General features: G+C 30.7%; 1 protein-coding gene across 4 annotated transcripts in view; it reads left to right on the top strand.

Moving 5' to 3' along the window:
- LOC148226658 (C-Maf-inducing protein-like) overlaps nt 1-18,183 on the top strand; it is a 57,556-nt gene that overhangs the window by 31,816 nt on the left and 7,557 nt on the right. For 2 of the 4 annotated variants that reach the window (XM_088203772.1, XM_088203773.1), the window contains exon 4: nt 10,096-10,224. In XM_088203772.1, the coding sequence (XP_088059898.1) occupies nt 10,096-10,224 (129 nt within the window). Of the gene's footprint in view, nt 1-10,095; nt 10,225-16,127; nt 18,066-18,183 lie in introns of those variants that run through there. The other 2 variants (XM_088203775.1, XM_088203774.1) reach the window with 2 other exon arrangements.

Here is an 18,183-nt window from a genome sequence, read left to right as displayed (position 1 = left end):
TCCTTAAATTTGCCAATGTTCCAATTGTTCAGGTACCTGTAAGCCCATTTCACCGATTCTTATAAGTTGTATTGACACTGACTGTATTTTTTTGTTAATGTCCTTTTGCAAAGTTCTTAATGATCTGCTCAAATATGCGATCGAAACGCGGGCTTTTATCATGGCAAATTAAAACATATTTTTACAACTAATTTCGTCGGTTTTTTTTTATAAAATTGTGATATACTACCTCATTTATCATAAAATATTGAGGATGTTGTAAACTCATTACAATTAGTCTAGCATTATCGTGGTGGAAAATAATGCTCTTTCTGTTTCAAATTATCTAATTATTGACAGTACTTATCGGCATATATAGTCCTGTTCGATTTTACAAGTTAATAATACACTACTTATTATATTTAATATTTTACTACACGCAAACAATTATCGATTAGGGTTAGAAAGAGAGGTTATTTGTTGATTTCATTAATATTACTGTTGTGAAAACGCGATCCAATTTGGTTTGCAACGATCAATTATTCATCTTATCCGTCTAATTATTTTGTAACAAATTATTTGTCACCTTTGACTTTATAACATTCGATTGGTCAGTATTGAATATTATTGTATTTTTAATGTATTTTTTTAACTATTTGAACACATTACCCATATACTAAACATATGTTTAGTCTCTGTAGTTGCACCACTTCCTTTTTTAAATTCATATAACATGATTTTTTTTCTCGGCTAATGATAATTTTTAATTTTTAATTACACAACCGAAGACAAAACAAACCATTTTGTATACGGTAAAGAGTGTTTTGGCATGATAAACTTATTCGAAGTCGAGATACGATCATTAACACTTTTAAAAAAGGGACTGACACGATACTAAGGCAGTGTATTATTTAGAACTTTAAATTTAAAAAAAACATTCATACTACTCATGTTGATTTGACGCTTTCGTAATCTAAGTGTGTGGACCACACATCTTATTTTAGAAACTCGCGTTAATTACTTTGACCAAAAGAATAAAGTAGACAATAGTCCGATCACACAAAGGCTCTCATTACGACTAGAACTAAAGTTTTCCCCCATAAATAACACGCAAGAATTCTCCGGTGCATTGAATGATTATTTCTTTCTTACGAAACGGTCACGGGAAACAATATATCACCGGAAGACAAATACCATCGTAATGTTACAAAATTCCGTTGTGCAATTTTCTAATGACGTATATAAGTATAAATACATAAAATAACCTTAATTTTTTTAATATTTTCATACTGGTTTTAAACTTAGCTAAAATTAATAAATACGTTTTGCTTTGTTAGCATATGCCTACAATAATGTACAATATTATTAGTGTGACGACGACGACAACGATACGCGACTCACCCAAGTGTTTATTGAACGGTAGCATAAACGAAATTATGTATATCGTCTATTTATTGATATATATATATATATATATATATATATATATATATATATATATATATATATATATATATATATATATATATATTTACATATCACCTTTGCCTATCTACAAGTACAAGTTTAAATTGTTATTTTTTTTTAAGTAGTACCTTAAATAAATATACTTGTAGACATTATTTTGATTAAACGTTGTATGCATATACATGTATAATGTATGTATAACTTTCAATTTCCTTTTCAGCTCTTGCGTCATTACGCTATCTCGCCTTTTTAACACTTTTAACGCTCAAATTTTTTACAATTGTGAATTTACTATTATCTCTCCGACCCAGGACATAAATATCCGACGCTTGAAAACTTTTCAACAAAAAAACTTATCTTCATTCAAGGTTTGTTGCATTTGAGATTACCCTGGAATTCAAAACATACACACTAATATATAATGCACAAAAGAGAGGTCAACAGCACCCTAGATTTATAACGTTTTAATATCTGAAAATTTGCTTTACTTTTTTAATCCACCTCAGAAACGACCCCCACTACCCCCATTCCCCGCCGCTGTCCTACTTTCGGCGGTCGATAACCCGAACTAGGTTATAGACTGAGCTTCATGTCCCTATTAAGCTTTCTTTGTTTTGATACCATATATACATACGTAAGAGATGGTTTGAAAAGTTTTCGAACTAACGTTGGTTAAAACCGATTCATTGAAATCTGTGGAAAGACATTAGTTAATCACAATAACAACTTATAATAGTGTGTATATATATGTACTTAACCCACTGCGATAACTCATGAAAAGGACTGCGTAAATATTATATAAAACCCTCAGATACATAAAGCATTTGATTGACCTTTCTACTTCTATTGTATCAAATAATACTGTTTTTTTACCATTAACATCTATACTAAATACCTACTTAACTTTGATGAAAATGTTAAGGACCGCTTATCGCCGGTAAATACGCAAATTTGCGTCATAATAGTTCGGTTTTATTGACTGTAAATATCGTAAATGTCTGTGTTCTGAACCTCAAACGATTCCAGCAACACCTCGTAACTATCCCGATTGACGTACTTTTCAGAATCGAAGTATACGATAAATGTACATGAGATTCTTATTGATTCCAATAATCAAAGAACCCAAAATAAATTCTAATTGAGTGTATATGTTAAACACTTTATCATGTCAAACATCAACTTTTAAACGTAATTTTCATCTTTTAATTTAGCAATGGTGACTTTGAACGGTTTGTTGATACAATAATATGTATTATTCATTCGCATTTCTATGCTAGTATCCGTTATCATTTGTCACAATATCAAATTACTATAGCGTGTACAGAAACGGTAAAAAATAATGAATGTGATGGAAATACGATACATATAAATTATCACCTAATATTGTGTTGTATAGATATTTTTTTCAACACTATGTATAATATAGTACACAATATTATTTATATGACCACACATGGCCCTCGTTTGTGAGGGATCTTATTCTTGAAAGTTGACTTAATTTCTCTGACCAAAAGTGATTATTTATCAATAATGATAAACTTGACAATACAGGCGGCCCTCGACTTTCGTACATAATTGGTTCCTGAAAATGTGTGCGAATGTTGAATGTACGAAAGTCGAGGGAAGTAAAAAAATATTGAAATTGTGTGTATTTTAAAATATTTATTTATCAAGTAAATATAAGATGTTTAAGAGGCGTTTAAGTGGGGTTTGCGGGTATTTTCTTTGAAAAGTTATCAAGAGTTAACTGTTTTCCACTATTCTTTTTCTTTATATATAGTATTTTATAACATGCTATGTTTTTATTGATCGCTCCACGCACTTGAGATATGCGTTCTCCATTGGGATCACAATCTTCCATAATATTTAAAAATTTGTCAAGGTGCGTGAAGGCCCAATTCATATTTTTCATTGTTAATCCAAAATAAACCTGTCTCATCTACATTAAATATTTGGCTAGAGAAATATTCAACATCTTCAATAATTTTGGATAATTATGAAATAAATTTTTTTGCAGCATCTTTATCCGCATCAGCCGATTCTCCAGTAAATTTAATATTATGAAAAGAATACCTCATTTTAAAATTGTAAAACCAACCGTTACTTGCTTGAAAAACCGTGTAAAAATATTTTTTTAATCTATCCTTCCAATCTTTGTGCAAACTTTTGCTTGAATAATTGAAATACTCAGAGGGACATATTTTTGATGTTGGTCATCGATCTACGATGACAAAGATTTTCCATTTCATCCATGTTTTTATTTTGCTGTGTTTTTTTGGAGACATATCATTAAAAATTGTGGAAATATTCTTTATTTTCCACAATTTTGAACGAATTCTTTAATTATATTTTTATTTTGCAAAATTGAACATATTGTAGACCTGTTTGTATCATACGAACGTCCGATTGAAGCAAAAGATTCACCGCTATCAAAACTTTTTTTTTTTTTTTAATTTAAAAAAATTGTTTTTTTTTAAATGTGCGAAAGTCGAACGTTCGAAAGTCGAGGGCCGCCTGTATTTCAATCACACAAAGGCTCTCATTACGACTACAGTCTACTTTTTTAAAAGAGTCAGTCGACAATAACAAATGCACGCGGGGTTCACGTGATCGCTGAGTACAGGGCTGAATCAGAAAAAAATAAACGACTTTTTTTAAATAAATAAAACACTTCATTAATTTTAAAAACATTTACAATTAGAAAACACGTAAAAACTAATACAAGGATTATAAATAAATCATATTTTAAATACTAAATATAAAACAACTTAATGAAATAAAGCAAATAAAACCGATTTGAGGAATCAATTCTAGTTTACATTAATAAAAATGATTTATACATTTCTGAATATTTAAAGTTATTATGTTTATATACTAGAATAATTCAATAAATTGACTTTTTACACACTCCTGCTTTTGTTGATACTTTGTCAATAATTTGGTTGGGGTTTTCCAAAATTTCCCTTTAAAATAGTGTTTTTTTTTTTTAATATTTATGTGATTTCTTTCAGTCCGTTTTTTTGGAGGACTACGGGGGCTAATTTTAGTAATGGTGTCCGTAAAAGACATTTTTACACTTCAAAAATTCGGCAACCATATGCACACGCAAATAAAATCTCGCGAACAGCAAACCAATACTACCCTGTTGAAATAGTATTTGGGGGTGGATCCGTTCAAGTGAACAACCAATTAGAAGCTTTCTGTGAAGAACACGTGATTGTCACGCGTTTTGCACTGTTTACAAGCCATGTCTCTTGAAACAAATAGAGTGTAGAACTAAATGATTCCCCCATAAACAACACGCAAGGATTCTCCGGTGCATTGAATAAATATTTCTTTGTTACGAAACGGTCACCGTAAGGCCACAAAATTCCCGTTACACAATTCAACCTCGGAGATATCCATCAAGCAAATGTAACTTTCTGTAGACGTATACATATTTCGTTGTTTTAAGAAGCGGGTGCAACTATTTCAGCCTACAAAATTATTAAAATCACATAAAATATCTGACTGCATCAATAAATACAAATATGCGAATAGGGATTAAATAAATATTAATAATGTGTATCTCGTTATCGCTTCGACTTCGAATGTTGCACTGTTGTGTATAGTCGGTATTTTTCTAGAACTGCTCTGGGTCTTGAGAATTTTTTTTATGCTTTAAGTGGAAGGGTTTTAACCAAATTTTGTAATAATTGTTCCAATATGCTCGGTTTTGTTAAACGGAGCGCGTGTCACTTTAACAATTTATTGTCGATTCACATGCTGTGCTATGTTAATTTGTCTGAAATACTAGCAAAATACAATTCAAAAAAATCTTAGATATCTACAAAAGGACGGACGGATCATATTCGTATTTTTATAATACTGCCTTTTTAAAAGAGCATTGCGATATAATTCATTGCATTCTTGACATGAAGCACTTTTTTAAATTTCTTAAAAGTCGCGATTGCGACCCTTTTTCTCGCAACGCTCGAGAAAGCTCATGCACAATCATGTTTCCTAAGATAGCTACGAAGATTTGGAACAGTTAATGTAGAACGTTGCACTCATCTCTCAGAAATATATGCGCCACTATATTTTTATTTTAATTTATAAATATATGTATGTTAAAGTATGAGTATTTGAGCTGAAGTTAAGTATATCAGCATTGTGGTCACATTTTTAATAAATAAACTATCTTAAATATATACTGTTATATTTTTCTCTGATTCATCTTTGAGATGTTAACAATTTAAATACTTATTGAACCTTCAATGTTTATTCTATGATATGTAAATTTAAATAAATATGTATTTAAACTAGAATAGATACTTTATTTATATATTCTATTATTTCTAGAATATTACTATATATCCTGAGAAAAAAATATATCCAAAATGTCTGTGCCCTATTGCCCCTGAATTAATTCGAATGCTAATAATGAAATAGTTGTCAAATAGACTAAGCTATTGCTGATGACAGAATGAATTACAAAAACTCATTTAAGAAGTCTGCGAATAGTCACCAACGTCTTAACATAAGCAATGCATCCAAATAAAAATTAATTGTTAGTGGTTAAGTTAACGTTCCGTTATCTGAAACATTAACATAATATAAAAATATATTTATGCGTTGTAAACATTTTATTTTACACTATCGCGATTTATTATGCGTAATTTATAAATCAACGAGGTAACACAATTCAATATACATTATAAAATAAACAATATTTCCTAAAATATGTAATACTTGTATCATAGGAGTATATATACGTAACGTTAAATATTTCAATATATTCACACGACAAAATCCGCTGACGTCAGGGAACTAGATTCTTTCAAAGTTCGCTCAGTTGGAATTTCAGTAATAGATATTGTAATAGTGGTATGTGTTTGCTATTCGTATATTTCCACAAGTTTGTGTCAAATTTCGTATCTCTCATACATCCCCATAGTCACGAAGGCAAACAAGGGAACGTTCACAATACTCTCATATTTAATGAAAACAGCACGTTTACTACAAAAAATAAAAATTAAACCTATTTTAACATTTGCTTTCCCAGATTAAAGTGAACCAGTAACACTATTTTATTTTTAATATACATTTTTATGCAAATTTTTAAATGCCCTCATACTAATCAACATAAACCAACTATATATTTTAAAACTATAAGTATCTGAGCCTTCAATAAAAACGACCTTAAATGTGGCATAAATTGTCAATCAATGCTTTGAAGGTAGAAGTTAAATTTTATATAATAACAGAAATGTATATAAGTATGTCTCTAAATGTATTCATCATATTGACGTTGATGTTTTAAGTGTGTGTTAGAGATTACAATAATACCGGTATTACCAAAAAAATATTAAAGTCAATACCGGTATTACCTTATTGACATTATTATTTTAATTAACTGACTGAAGAAATAATTCGAGTATCGCTCGCATGATTGGCTATGTTTATTGATTAGCAAAACCAAAGTATTCGAATACCTGACAACTATTGTTTCGATATATTTAATATTTTAATTATAAATTATTTTTATTAAAACACACGAATATTATGGCGTCAAATCTTTGTGGAACAATAAATCTAGGACAACGTCGTCTTTGATCGACCGCTTCTGGATGCCTCCTAAATTTTTATACCAGGGGCCAGAGCACCACTCGCCAATTTATTTCGATAAAATATATTACTCATTATTCTTTGTCAGTTGCGATTATCCGAAAGAACCTTATGAGAAAGGGGTGCACACAAAATTGTAAATCTGTTCGTTCAAACTGCGACATAGTATATGATAGATAATTGTGATTTATTTATATTATATAATATTATTTTAATTATTGCACATTTTAGTATTTATTTCGAAAGATTTATCTTTCATATACTTATTTATTTCTATTCGTGCTAAAAGTAGCATTAATTAAATTTGCGTTATAAATGCTTATGTAAATATTATAGAATAAAAAATACGTACATACCGCATAACCCTTTTAGTCACAGACAATTTGGACTAACATATGCGATTTTTAAAAAAAATCATTGCTTAGTATTTTTTTAAAATTATGTTATACATGTGTTTTAAAATTTTGAAACTTTTTTTGTGTACTCTCATTGATGTGAGGTAATAAAAAGCAATAATATTTATGTGTTACAACAATAATAAAAAATATTTTTCATGTTTATTTACTTAAAGAAAAATATAAACCTAGTGTGACTTAAAAAACACCCGTTCACACATTTTTATTGTGTATATTGTCTAGTACAACCTATTTTTAGTTGAAAACAGAATAAAATGACATTGCATTATTTTCCAACGAAAACTTTTTTTTATTAAAACATAAATTTCGCTCAATTTATTAAAATGAGTTTTTTATTTAAATATAATTATTGCGATTTACTTATTGCTAATATTTAATGCCAATGATTAATGACACATATTGCATGGACTGTTTGGGTAAAAATATGCCTGAATAGAGATAAAAAGGTACAAATAGCAGATAGAATTTCGTGCATGCAATACCTGCTTCGCCAGCCATCCCTATCATAAAAAAGAGCGTGGTTATTTCTCTGTTACAGAACATAACAACTGGATTTGTCTGAGATAAAGCAAATGTATTCCATTCATAAACAAAAATATCTTAAATAAAAATTTATAATTTTGCGCCGAAATATCTGCTGGTGGGATTTTTCACATAATTAGGGTGTGCTGATATTTTGGCCTTGGTGCACTAAACGACATAATATTTTACTTCGATATCCAACCCTGATAAAACTACTTAAGTTAATGGCCCTACAATGATCATCATTTTATTCTACACTTTTGCTTTCAAGCAATATGCTCATCGCATCGGAGATATTTTTTTCAACGAATAAGATGTACGAATTTCAAAAAAATAAATAAAAAATATTTTCGATACTACCTGTATTTTATTTTGTAATACCGGTAGTAGCGAATCTCAATTTTCGTTCCATACCGGTATTACCAGTATTTCAATCCCTAGTGTATATGTAACAATACTTGAAATCTTAAAATACATTTGATTTATTTCTCATTCTCAATGTATGCAAAAAAAGTGACATGTTCTAAAGTACATCTGAGCAATCTTTGTGATTTAATTTACCTTCAATCTACCAGCTACTTCGGAGTTGAAGTAGCTGACCTTGAAAATTGGAGAGTTTTCGATGGAATGTCAAGTAGAATTATTGTCGGCTGCAATCCGTCGTGATGTAATTTTGTGCTGTTGATTTTTTCCATTTTTTTTTATCTGCATTTTAATTTTTCTCTACCTGCCCCTCTGGTCAAGCGCCTCATATTTTTTATTACTGGTTCGAAACATCTTTGGTAAGTCATAGACGAGGATGTTGGTGGGTCAATTGCATCGCTCCTTGGACACCCACGAAACATGTTTACGCCTTGAAAATTCCACTTCTATATGACCAATTCAGCAAATGTTAACGAAAAAGACAAAATAACAATAAGCCTTTTTGCTCACTGTAAAACGTGAAATATATTACTTTGGTTCATTTTGACAATTTTTTGATGGGTAAGAGAATTTCAGCATTTTTGTCATTGTAAATCTTCTGTTTCAACATTACAAGCATTATCGCAATGCAGTACAACGGAGTCAACACAATAAATAACCACTAAATAAGTAGTGAAACACCAGATTGAAATTAAATGACATTTTAAATTATTAGTACGGCTTGCTCACAATCTATAAATGTAGCTATGTACGACCCATAGAGTAAAGAATGTATATATATATATATATATATATATATATATATATATATATATATATATATATATATATATATATATATATATATATATATATATATATATATATATATATATATATATATATATATATATATATATATATATATATATATATATATATATATATATATATATATATATATATATATGATATTCTTTACTTTATGGCACGACCTATATTGTTTTTATTTCAATTATTCATAACGATATTCATCCATGAGATTAGGAAAATCTAAGAAATTCTAATATATGGTGAACGATCGGAATTATAAATAAAAAACGATCAAAGTTTAAAAACAGGTATTAGGTACCGACTTATACCAGTTATCTATTGTGGTAGGTAATAGAGAAAGAAAAATATTTTTGCGCATTGCATTATTAGATTATCTATTTAAAAGTAAATATATAAACATTCGTCCATTTTTATTATTTATTTACGCAGACATGACGTCTAGAAGTTATAAAAATAAACATTTATCTGAATAATCTGATTAATGGTGTTAGGTCACGATAAAGTAAAACGAGAGGTTAGGTTGTGATAGGTGTGCGTTATTCAAGATCATCGGTTCAAACATCGACGTCAATAATTATATTATAAAACAATTTCATTCGATTGATGTGACCTTGACTAATTCCTAATACGGTCAAGATTATCTAGAAAAAAGTAATGATACATATTTACAACACCTACGAGGTCAATCAAGTCTCGTGAGTTTTTTTAGTAATGTTTACATTCAATTAGCTGCACTATTCTTAAACTCACTAGCGATCATCTCCGCTTACCAAACACTCGACAACCTGTCCATATTTTGACAGCTTGTCCATCTACAATTTGCTTAATTACCAATTCAATGAGACGCCTTTTATCTTTATATTTTCAGCCCACCGGATTCTTCGAATCACCAGTCATGCTCTCGTCCATGGAGGAGATATACACAGTGGCCAGATGGGACTCGAACCATAAGTACTGCCTGAGGATTGTCCTGTTGGACGGATCTCTACTGCTTCAGGTATGCATACCTTATTTAGATAACAATAAAAATAATATATGATAAGAACGTACATAAATTGTCTCTTTTAAAATAAAAAGTCAACGAAATTTTAATTGGCAAAAGTAAGCTACGCGCGTGCGTCCGCAGAATATTTCAACATAATTTATTAATATTATTGAGCGAAGTATGAGAAGCTGGATAATTTCAATTTTTTGCGTGTTCCTCTTTTCAAGGTCCTCCGTTTTCAATACCGCGATTCTATGAAAACCTTTATCCTGAAAAAATGTATCATATAAACGATGACGCAGGCAAAGTTCCCCGAAGCGGTATCAAAGATTATTTTTTAGCATACAAACTTTGTATACATCCGGAATAGTCAGCATAATATAAAAAGAGAACATTCATTAACGGTATCTGCTCAAAAAGTTAATCGAAAAAAATACAAATAAGCCTACGTAATCCGCGTTGATTTAGTAATCAATTTTTTTATTTGGTTCTTACGTGTTATATCGCACCCGATTCATTCGACCCTGCTGATGCAGCATCATGAGTACATTCAACCAAAATTATGATCTATGAAAATACATAACTTATTTTAATCAACCGTAAAATCAAGAGCTACTCGTTATTAACATGGACAAATTATACTTGAACAAATAGGTGTTTGGAATGCTAATCTCGTGACATTGCGGCATTAAATTTACCAAGAGAGAAACGTTAATCTTTGCCACGCAAATTAAGTCGCTAATACACAATCTCACATTTTAATGTGCCAGTCAGGATCAATGTCTTTACACTCGGATTCAAGTAATGCATCAAAAATGCTCGGCTTCGTTATGCGTTACGTTAGTTTATAGCGTCTTCGAATATGGTATCTCTAAAAGAGGGATTACATATCATATCCAATCGAGATATTATTAAATTATTACATATAGCTTTCGAGTTTTGAGTCCAAAGGGGAATGACTTTACAGTCAAAATAGACGCTAAAAATCTGGTAACAGTTTATACAGTTAAGTTGTTAATTTATCACAAAAAAGTAGTGTCGAGTTGTATTTTGTATACTGAATGCTAGTGGAGAAGTTACGTCGTCTGTATGATCCGCTGTGGTCCCTCGTGTTCGTTGTTGTTTGTTCTCAGATCCGATAACCAGACCGAAGTTTGTACTCGAATATGATAACCAGACGCCGTACGCTAACCAGACTAAAGTCTAGTTATCGTATCTCGTCTAGAATCGCTTGATTGTCTGCCAATATGACGACAAATAAATAAAAACAAATGATTTTTATTTAAATTTATTAATAAACATTGAATTAAATTTTAATTATTTACTTTTATTAATTATTGAATGAATATATTTAATAAAAACAATAATATAATTTAAATAGTGTCAGATCTTTTATATTCTTGATTCGAGACGTCACGAGATGTTGGTGGGTCAATTGCATCGCTTAATTATTTGACCAACGAAATATGTTCTTGTCTTGAATAAGTTAAAATGCAAGATGGAATGATTTTAAAGATCGTTAATGCAAAGAGTAGATTACAATTACGGCTTTAACCCCGGGTAGACACATTGCCTATTGCATTATTACGCACAAAAGGGTAGTTTTTCTTATGATTTGAGCGGTTAACGAGCGGATGCGCTAATAAGTATTGAGTATTCGCTTACTGTTATTTGGCTTTTTGTCAAAGCGAGTTAGTATTTCCTTTTTATAAGTTTGAAGTGTTCGTTCTGTGCAGCTGGGTTCTCGCACAAACTTAATAAATATAAATAGATTATTTCAAAAAAAATTTGACGTCCAAATAGTTTAAACCCGAGATGAAACAATATTGGTTTTAAAAAAATCATATGTTTATAAAAATATTATTGAAATTAAATATATACATAAAAGTAGTTCTGTTGGTTATTTAGAAAAAAGAATAAATAATTATGGAAAACATCCGAAAACAACTTGTGCTCTCGAGCTCTGCAATTATGAGCCAAGAATTCAGTTACTAAATTATTAGTTTAATATTCAGCAACAAAAGCGCACGTAGATTATGTAGTTTATCTTAAAGTTGCGTTGTAAATCATTCAAAGTTGTAAAATACGTCACAAGTTTAACGCGTTTAATTCCGTATCGCGCACACATAAAACCAACGTTGTTACACATTCGCACGAAGAGGTTAGGAATGGCGCTTAATGAAATCCAAAAATAGCGTTACATGACGTATTTTTGTTAAAAATTTATATTATACATAGAGGGTTAATCTTAACGACCCCCAGCGCCGCGATTCGTAATCTCGCATAACGATCCACAGCCGACCCCCGAGGGCCTTGAGTGGTTAACGAAAGTGGAAACGAAAATAAAACAGCCGACAATAAAAACGACCGTGGTCAATTTAATCAGTTTTCGTATCTTTCGGCCAATTTCCGGATCGCTTAAACGCGACTAATTGGACCGAAGACGCTTTGCGAACACCCTGCGGTGGTCGAAGAGGATTCGCGGTTCGTTGCTCATTCGATATTGTTAACTCGGTTATGGTGATGGATTTCCATCATCGATCTCACTGCTCTGCATGTGAAACTTCCTTAAAATATATAAATCACTCATTGGGGTGCTTATTAAAGACCGTATTTTTTATATATTTTGAAGGCACAGCTTCGGAGCGCGTTATCCGAGGACGCAGACCCTCGGCAACGCGCCTTCTGAAACCCTAATCAAGAAAAATAATAGTGCGCCGTCCTCGCTTCTCTGTTCTACGGCTGTTGCTATCAAAGAGGGATTTTTCTCGGAAACACTTAAAAACGTGCGATAAACCAACGATTTATATTTTTATAAAGATCTTATCATTTTAAAGTGATTCCGAGAAACGTCTTATTTGGCGAATGGTCCCTATAGTATCGCTAATAAACCCTAGTTTAGATATTCTAAATCGTTTTCAACACTTCATTACACTTTATTCCATTTTAGACTAAAATCCAATGCATGAATAATTTGTTTCAACATTTTACAATAATGAATTCGCCGAACGTGACTCGTACTTCAAACACAAACTATGCGTCCAACATGGCTGGCAATTGTTACGTACATCACAAACAGTAGTACCAATGTGAAAAATTGTAACCCAACCAAAAACAAATATATCAGAGCACGATATCCAAATATATCGTTATTTTTTTTATCACACCTCTTATAACCAAATATAGAATACAAAAAATTGCACAAATTTAAAAATATGTATTTATTACAGTACACGTAAAAGATTAACTAACCTTGAAACATTCACTTTTTCTAAAATAAAATAAAGAAAATGTCTTAGGGAAATGGTTTATTTCGTCACCCTAAATGTTCATAAAGAGAAAAACGTATTTTAAAGTAATTCTATTAATAAAAAGTGTGACGAATCCAATACACCCCTCTTATGCTTTATATGCTAATGTGCCAAATTGCCGTTTTCTTTTCATTGTGGCTATAACATATGTATATGAGAAATCTACTATAACAATTATGAGAAAATTATTCATACTTAACAATAGCCCATATAATCGGTCGCAAAATCATTTCTGCGTTATTCTAATTTTTAAACTCTAGCATTCTGATAATTGTATCAAAATATTAAGTTTGTAAAATAATTTATGGATAATAGCGTTTTGCTATCTATTTTTTCATCCACTGTGTATAAATTAGAATTAAGGGTTTCATTTATCACCAATTTGCCTAAAAAAATTATAGAAATTGGCTAGGGTTCTTAATCGAATAATTGATCAAATATTCGTTTATACTATCTCAAATAATATTTAAAAAATCTTAGAACAAAACAATTTATATAATTGAGAAATACAGGTAATCATTTTGTTTTCTAAATATACCTGAGTGACTGGTGCCGCTCTAAAATCCATGATCCTGTATGTGCATTTATTCTGTTTTGAAATGCTCAACAAAAAAATATTTCGAAAAACATTTGTGAATTTAATATTTATGGCGGTGTTTACTATGACCGAATTCGCAGAATTCGTTTATTGAAAAAAACAAAATGTTGAAGAGGACCACCTTTTATTATCGTTTAACGCTTATCTTAAGCTTAACGCTTATCGCTTATCGCAGCTGATTTTAATGATAAATAATTAATTAAAATCACATATATATGTTGTAAGCTGTAATAAAAGTTTATGATTACTAAAATAGATGTCACTAATGTATAGACTTTGGTTTCAGTCTGGTTTGACACTACTTACTTAGTAGTTTCTGATTGTGTTTGGTCTTATGTAACGCATTGGGCTAACGCCTGTCATATAGCAACAGAAAACAATGGAAAATTCGTAACACTATAAGTCTCCAAAAAAGATAAATATTTTATCTGATTTATTATAATTCAAAATGAAATGAATTTCAGTATATTTTTGTGTCCGTATTCTTATAATCCTTAAAAAAAATAAACAGTTCACATTGTTCTTTTGCTGTTATAACCAGGGGTCGGTAAAATACGGTTCTTTATAAATCTCGAAAGTGAAAGAAAACCTACCCTATTTTATTTAACTTTTCTTGAAAAGTTTAAACCTAAAAAGCCAAAAACCATTATACTTTATTAAATTAAATGCCATTTTGTGAGGAGAATATTTAAAATGTTCTGCTAAATTGACTTCAAAATTTCCGTAGCTTCAATATAAAATCGTGAAAGTTTAAATGAGTTTTTAACAATCAAAAATAAATTAGTGAAATTAGATCTGTTCAGCCAAAATGAAACACGTAGTTGTATTGAAAAAAATATCTAAAAAAGTCAATATTTGCAAATCCATAATTATTTAATAGTGTTAATTTGCTTCTTCATATTTGTTTACTTCCTAATTTGTCTGTATTTTTCCCTCTCCTTTTATTTTTACAAGCAACATTTATTTCAATATATCTTCATTAATTTCTCTTTTAATAGATCCACCAATAAAGTGACTGTGTAATTTTTTTTGTAAAATTGACATGATTTTACTTGCGTTTCAGTGAAATCATATCCGAATACATTTTTACCGGTAATTATATATTTTTACTAGCGAAAATATAATTTAACTGATAGGCGCTAGTGAAATTATATTTTTCTCTATAAATGTCTATGCAACTCAAACGTCCGTTTTCTATTGAAACCAAAACGAATTACCCTAATGAAAGTTCTAAAATTAATTATAGTTTTTTAACTTTTATTGTGCTAAATTTAGGTTTGGCTCAATTTATTTCAAATATTGTACAATAATTTGTCAAACGATGTGACGTCACAAATCTGTAAATCTCTGATCATGCGGAGATCATCCGTTTGTAATCAAACACAGTTTTACTGATACTGATCAATCAGTGAAATTATATTTATATAATAATATATCTTTACTGGTAATACACAATCACTGTAACATATACATATGCTTGTTAAATAAACAATACTAAATCCTAAAAATAAAGGCCAGATTGTCCGACTGTCCAAAATCCCTAAACGCATATTTTCATAAAATTATACTGATACTTATTCACGTCTGTATATTATCTAGCATTACTAAAATCGATCAAGACTTAATGCAAAATCAGAATTAAACCATTTTATTGTTTTAATATATTGCATAAATGCCATGCAACACAATTTTATTTTTATATAAAAAAAATCTCAAACAATTTGTTGATTCACAAAATATGTCATTAATTATGATTATGATTTTGGCCATTCAGGCAATCGGACATAGAGTGTGGCATCTGTGCTTGAACCACTGCCGTTACCAGTACTTGGACCCTACGGGTCCAACCCAATGGGCGGGCACCCAGCTTTTGAAGGCCGAATGAGCGGCATTTATACATGCGATATATAAATGTTACAGTGAATGTGTATTTTTCGGTGAAGTTATATTTTCACTAATGAAATCCAAATACATTTTCACCGCCGAAAATATAATAACTAAAAACTGATAGGTGCTAGTGAAACTATATGCTGCTGTAAAATGTCGATAAAACTCAATTTGACAGTTTCGAAACGTGCGTTTGCTGTTCAAACCCAAACCTAACCTACACGAATTAAACAAACTCAACTTGATTTTAGATTTAGTTTTAGAACTCAAGGTCAAGGCTAAAATACAAACTAATTAATCTCAACTCTCAGGGTAAACAAGCGGAAGAAGAAGTATAGACAAACGTAGCATCTCGCATATTGTTCCATAGAAATAAATTCAAACCACTGCTGATATAAGAGTGTTAATCAAAGTATATTCGATCCGAATTTTGATCTATAGAAGGACGCAAAAACAATTATCACTTCTCAGAAGTCAAAAATTCACGTCAAAAGCAATAAAACTCTATCGGCGCCGTTGCAGTGGGAACGCCGTAGACTTTTGTGAATGGATATTTGTTTTTTGCGCTCTTTTATTGATCAAAATTCGGTTTGATATGCTTCATTTGCGTTGTAATATTGTTATAAAAAAATCTTACCAAATAATCAAAGTATGAAAAATCTAAAATTACTTCATTGCTATTCGCGTGTTGTTACTACTGTTTTTCTAATTTATTTTTGAGTCTCTTAACTGAGTTTGATTTATAGGGATCTGTTTGAAATGGATTTTGAAACATGAACTTCATATAAGTTTTCATTCCGACTTTTATGTCCAAGATAGATTATCCTTAGTAACAACCGAGAGCGTTGGCCCGCGAAAGAGCACCTGGCGTGTCGAGTGCGGCCCTGGGCGTCCGATGACGTCAACGGCACTTATTTGCCCGGCGCTGGCGCCGTGACGCACATACACACGTACACACATTTCGCATTTGCATTTCTTCCGATTGACGGCGATGGCTCGTTAACGTCGCAATTGACGGGCCATGGATCACGTATCCCACAAAATTTATTTTTAATTGTGGCAATACTGGACGCGTAAAAACGGTAAATCAATCATCGGGGTGTCGGCCGTTTTTCATTCGAATTGACCGCGTTTCCTCGATCTCAGTGTTGACATGAACAAAATGAGATAAATCATCTGAATCAATCAATTTCATTCATTTATTTCGTAAATCATAACCATATATAATCAATTTTTAAACATTTTTTTATAATAACAAAATTAAAAACAGGTGAATCTATTTTTATTATTCTTTTTTATTAATTTATCCAATATAATTTTGAATCCTCTATTATACAAATTTCATTCAAAATTAAGTTAAACCTGAAGCTGCATTATTTTTTTCTCGAGTTGTTTTTGCTGTATTAAATTTGGCACTATCATGTTACGGTGTGACGCGTTTTCTGTCGACCAGATCCGGAATTTTTTTATCAAATTCGTTATCGTTACCAGTTCTAATTGTTAACGATACACATCAACGGTAATTGTTTCACCAGGTTTAAGCAACTCAAAATAAATTATACTGATACAATCCCACGAAACGAACAATAGCACATTTATGAATGTATAGCTAGTTGATTCTGAGAAAGTCGTATAGCAGGGGTAGCCAATCGAATCTTACATAAAATTATAATCAAGAGCTGCCTTTTAAATTCCTAAAATAATTATTTAATAGTAAAACCAAAAACACCTTTATTGTGGAAAACACTAAATAAATTGTTGAACAAAATTTGCTTTTGCTACTTGTGGTTAGGGATTTCATACCAGTAGTACCGGTATTGGGGCAAAAATTGACTTACCGATAAAACACAATGAAATACCGGTAGTACCGAAAATATTTAACATGTTCGATATTTTTATATTTTTGTATATGCGCGACGGGTCAACATAAAAGAAATACATTTGCTTTATCGCAGGCAAATCTAACGGTACCTATCAGTTCCCAGTAATTATGGAACAGAGAAATGACCACACCCTTTTTATGATAGGAATGGCTGGCGAAGTGTAAACAAAAGCAGGTATTGCATACATTTAATTATTTCTACTAATTGTATATTCTTATCTCCATTCATACATATTTTTACCTAAATAGTCCACGGAATATGCGTCACATTGGTGCTAAATTTAGCATTAAGA

This window comes from Plectrocnemia conspersa, unplaced genomic scaffold (assembly GCF_051122295.1).
Source record: "Plectrocnemia conspersa isolate PC_06_02 unplaced genomic scaffold, ASM5112229v1 ptg000014l, whole genome shotgun sequence".
Classification (NCBI taxonomy): domain Eukaryota; kingdom Metazoa; phylum Arthropoda; class Insecta; order Trichoptera; family Polycentropodidae; genus Plectrocnemia; species Plectrocnemia conspersa.
Note: the sequence above shows the minus strand (reverse complement) of the source record. Positions and strands in the feature narration are given on the sequence as shown.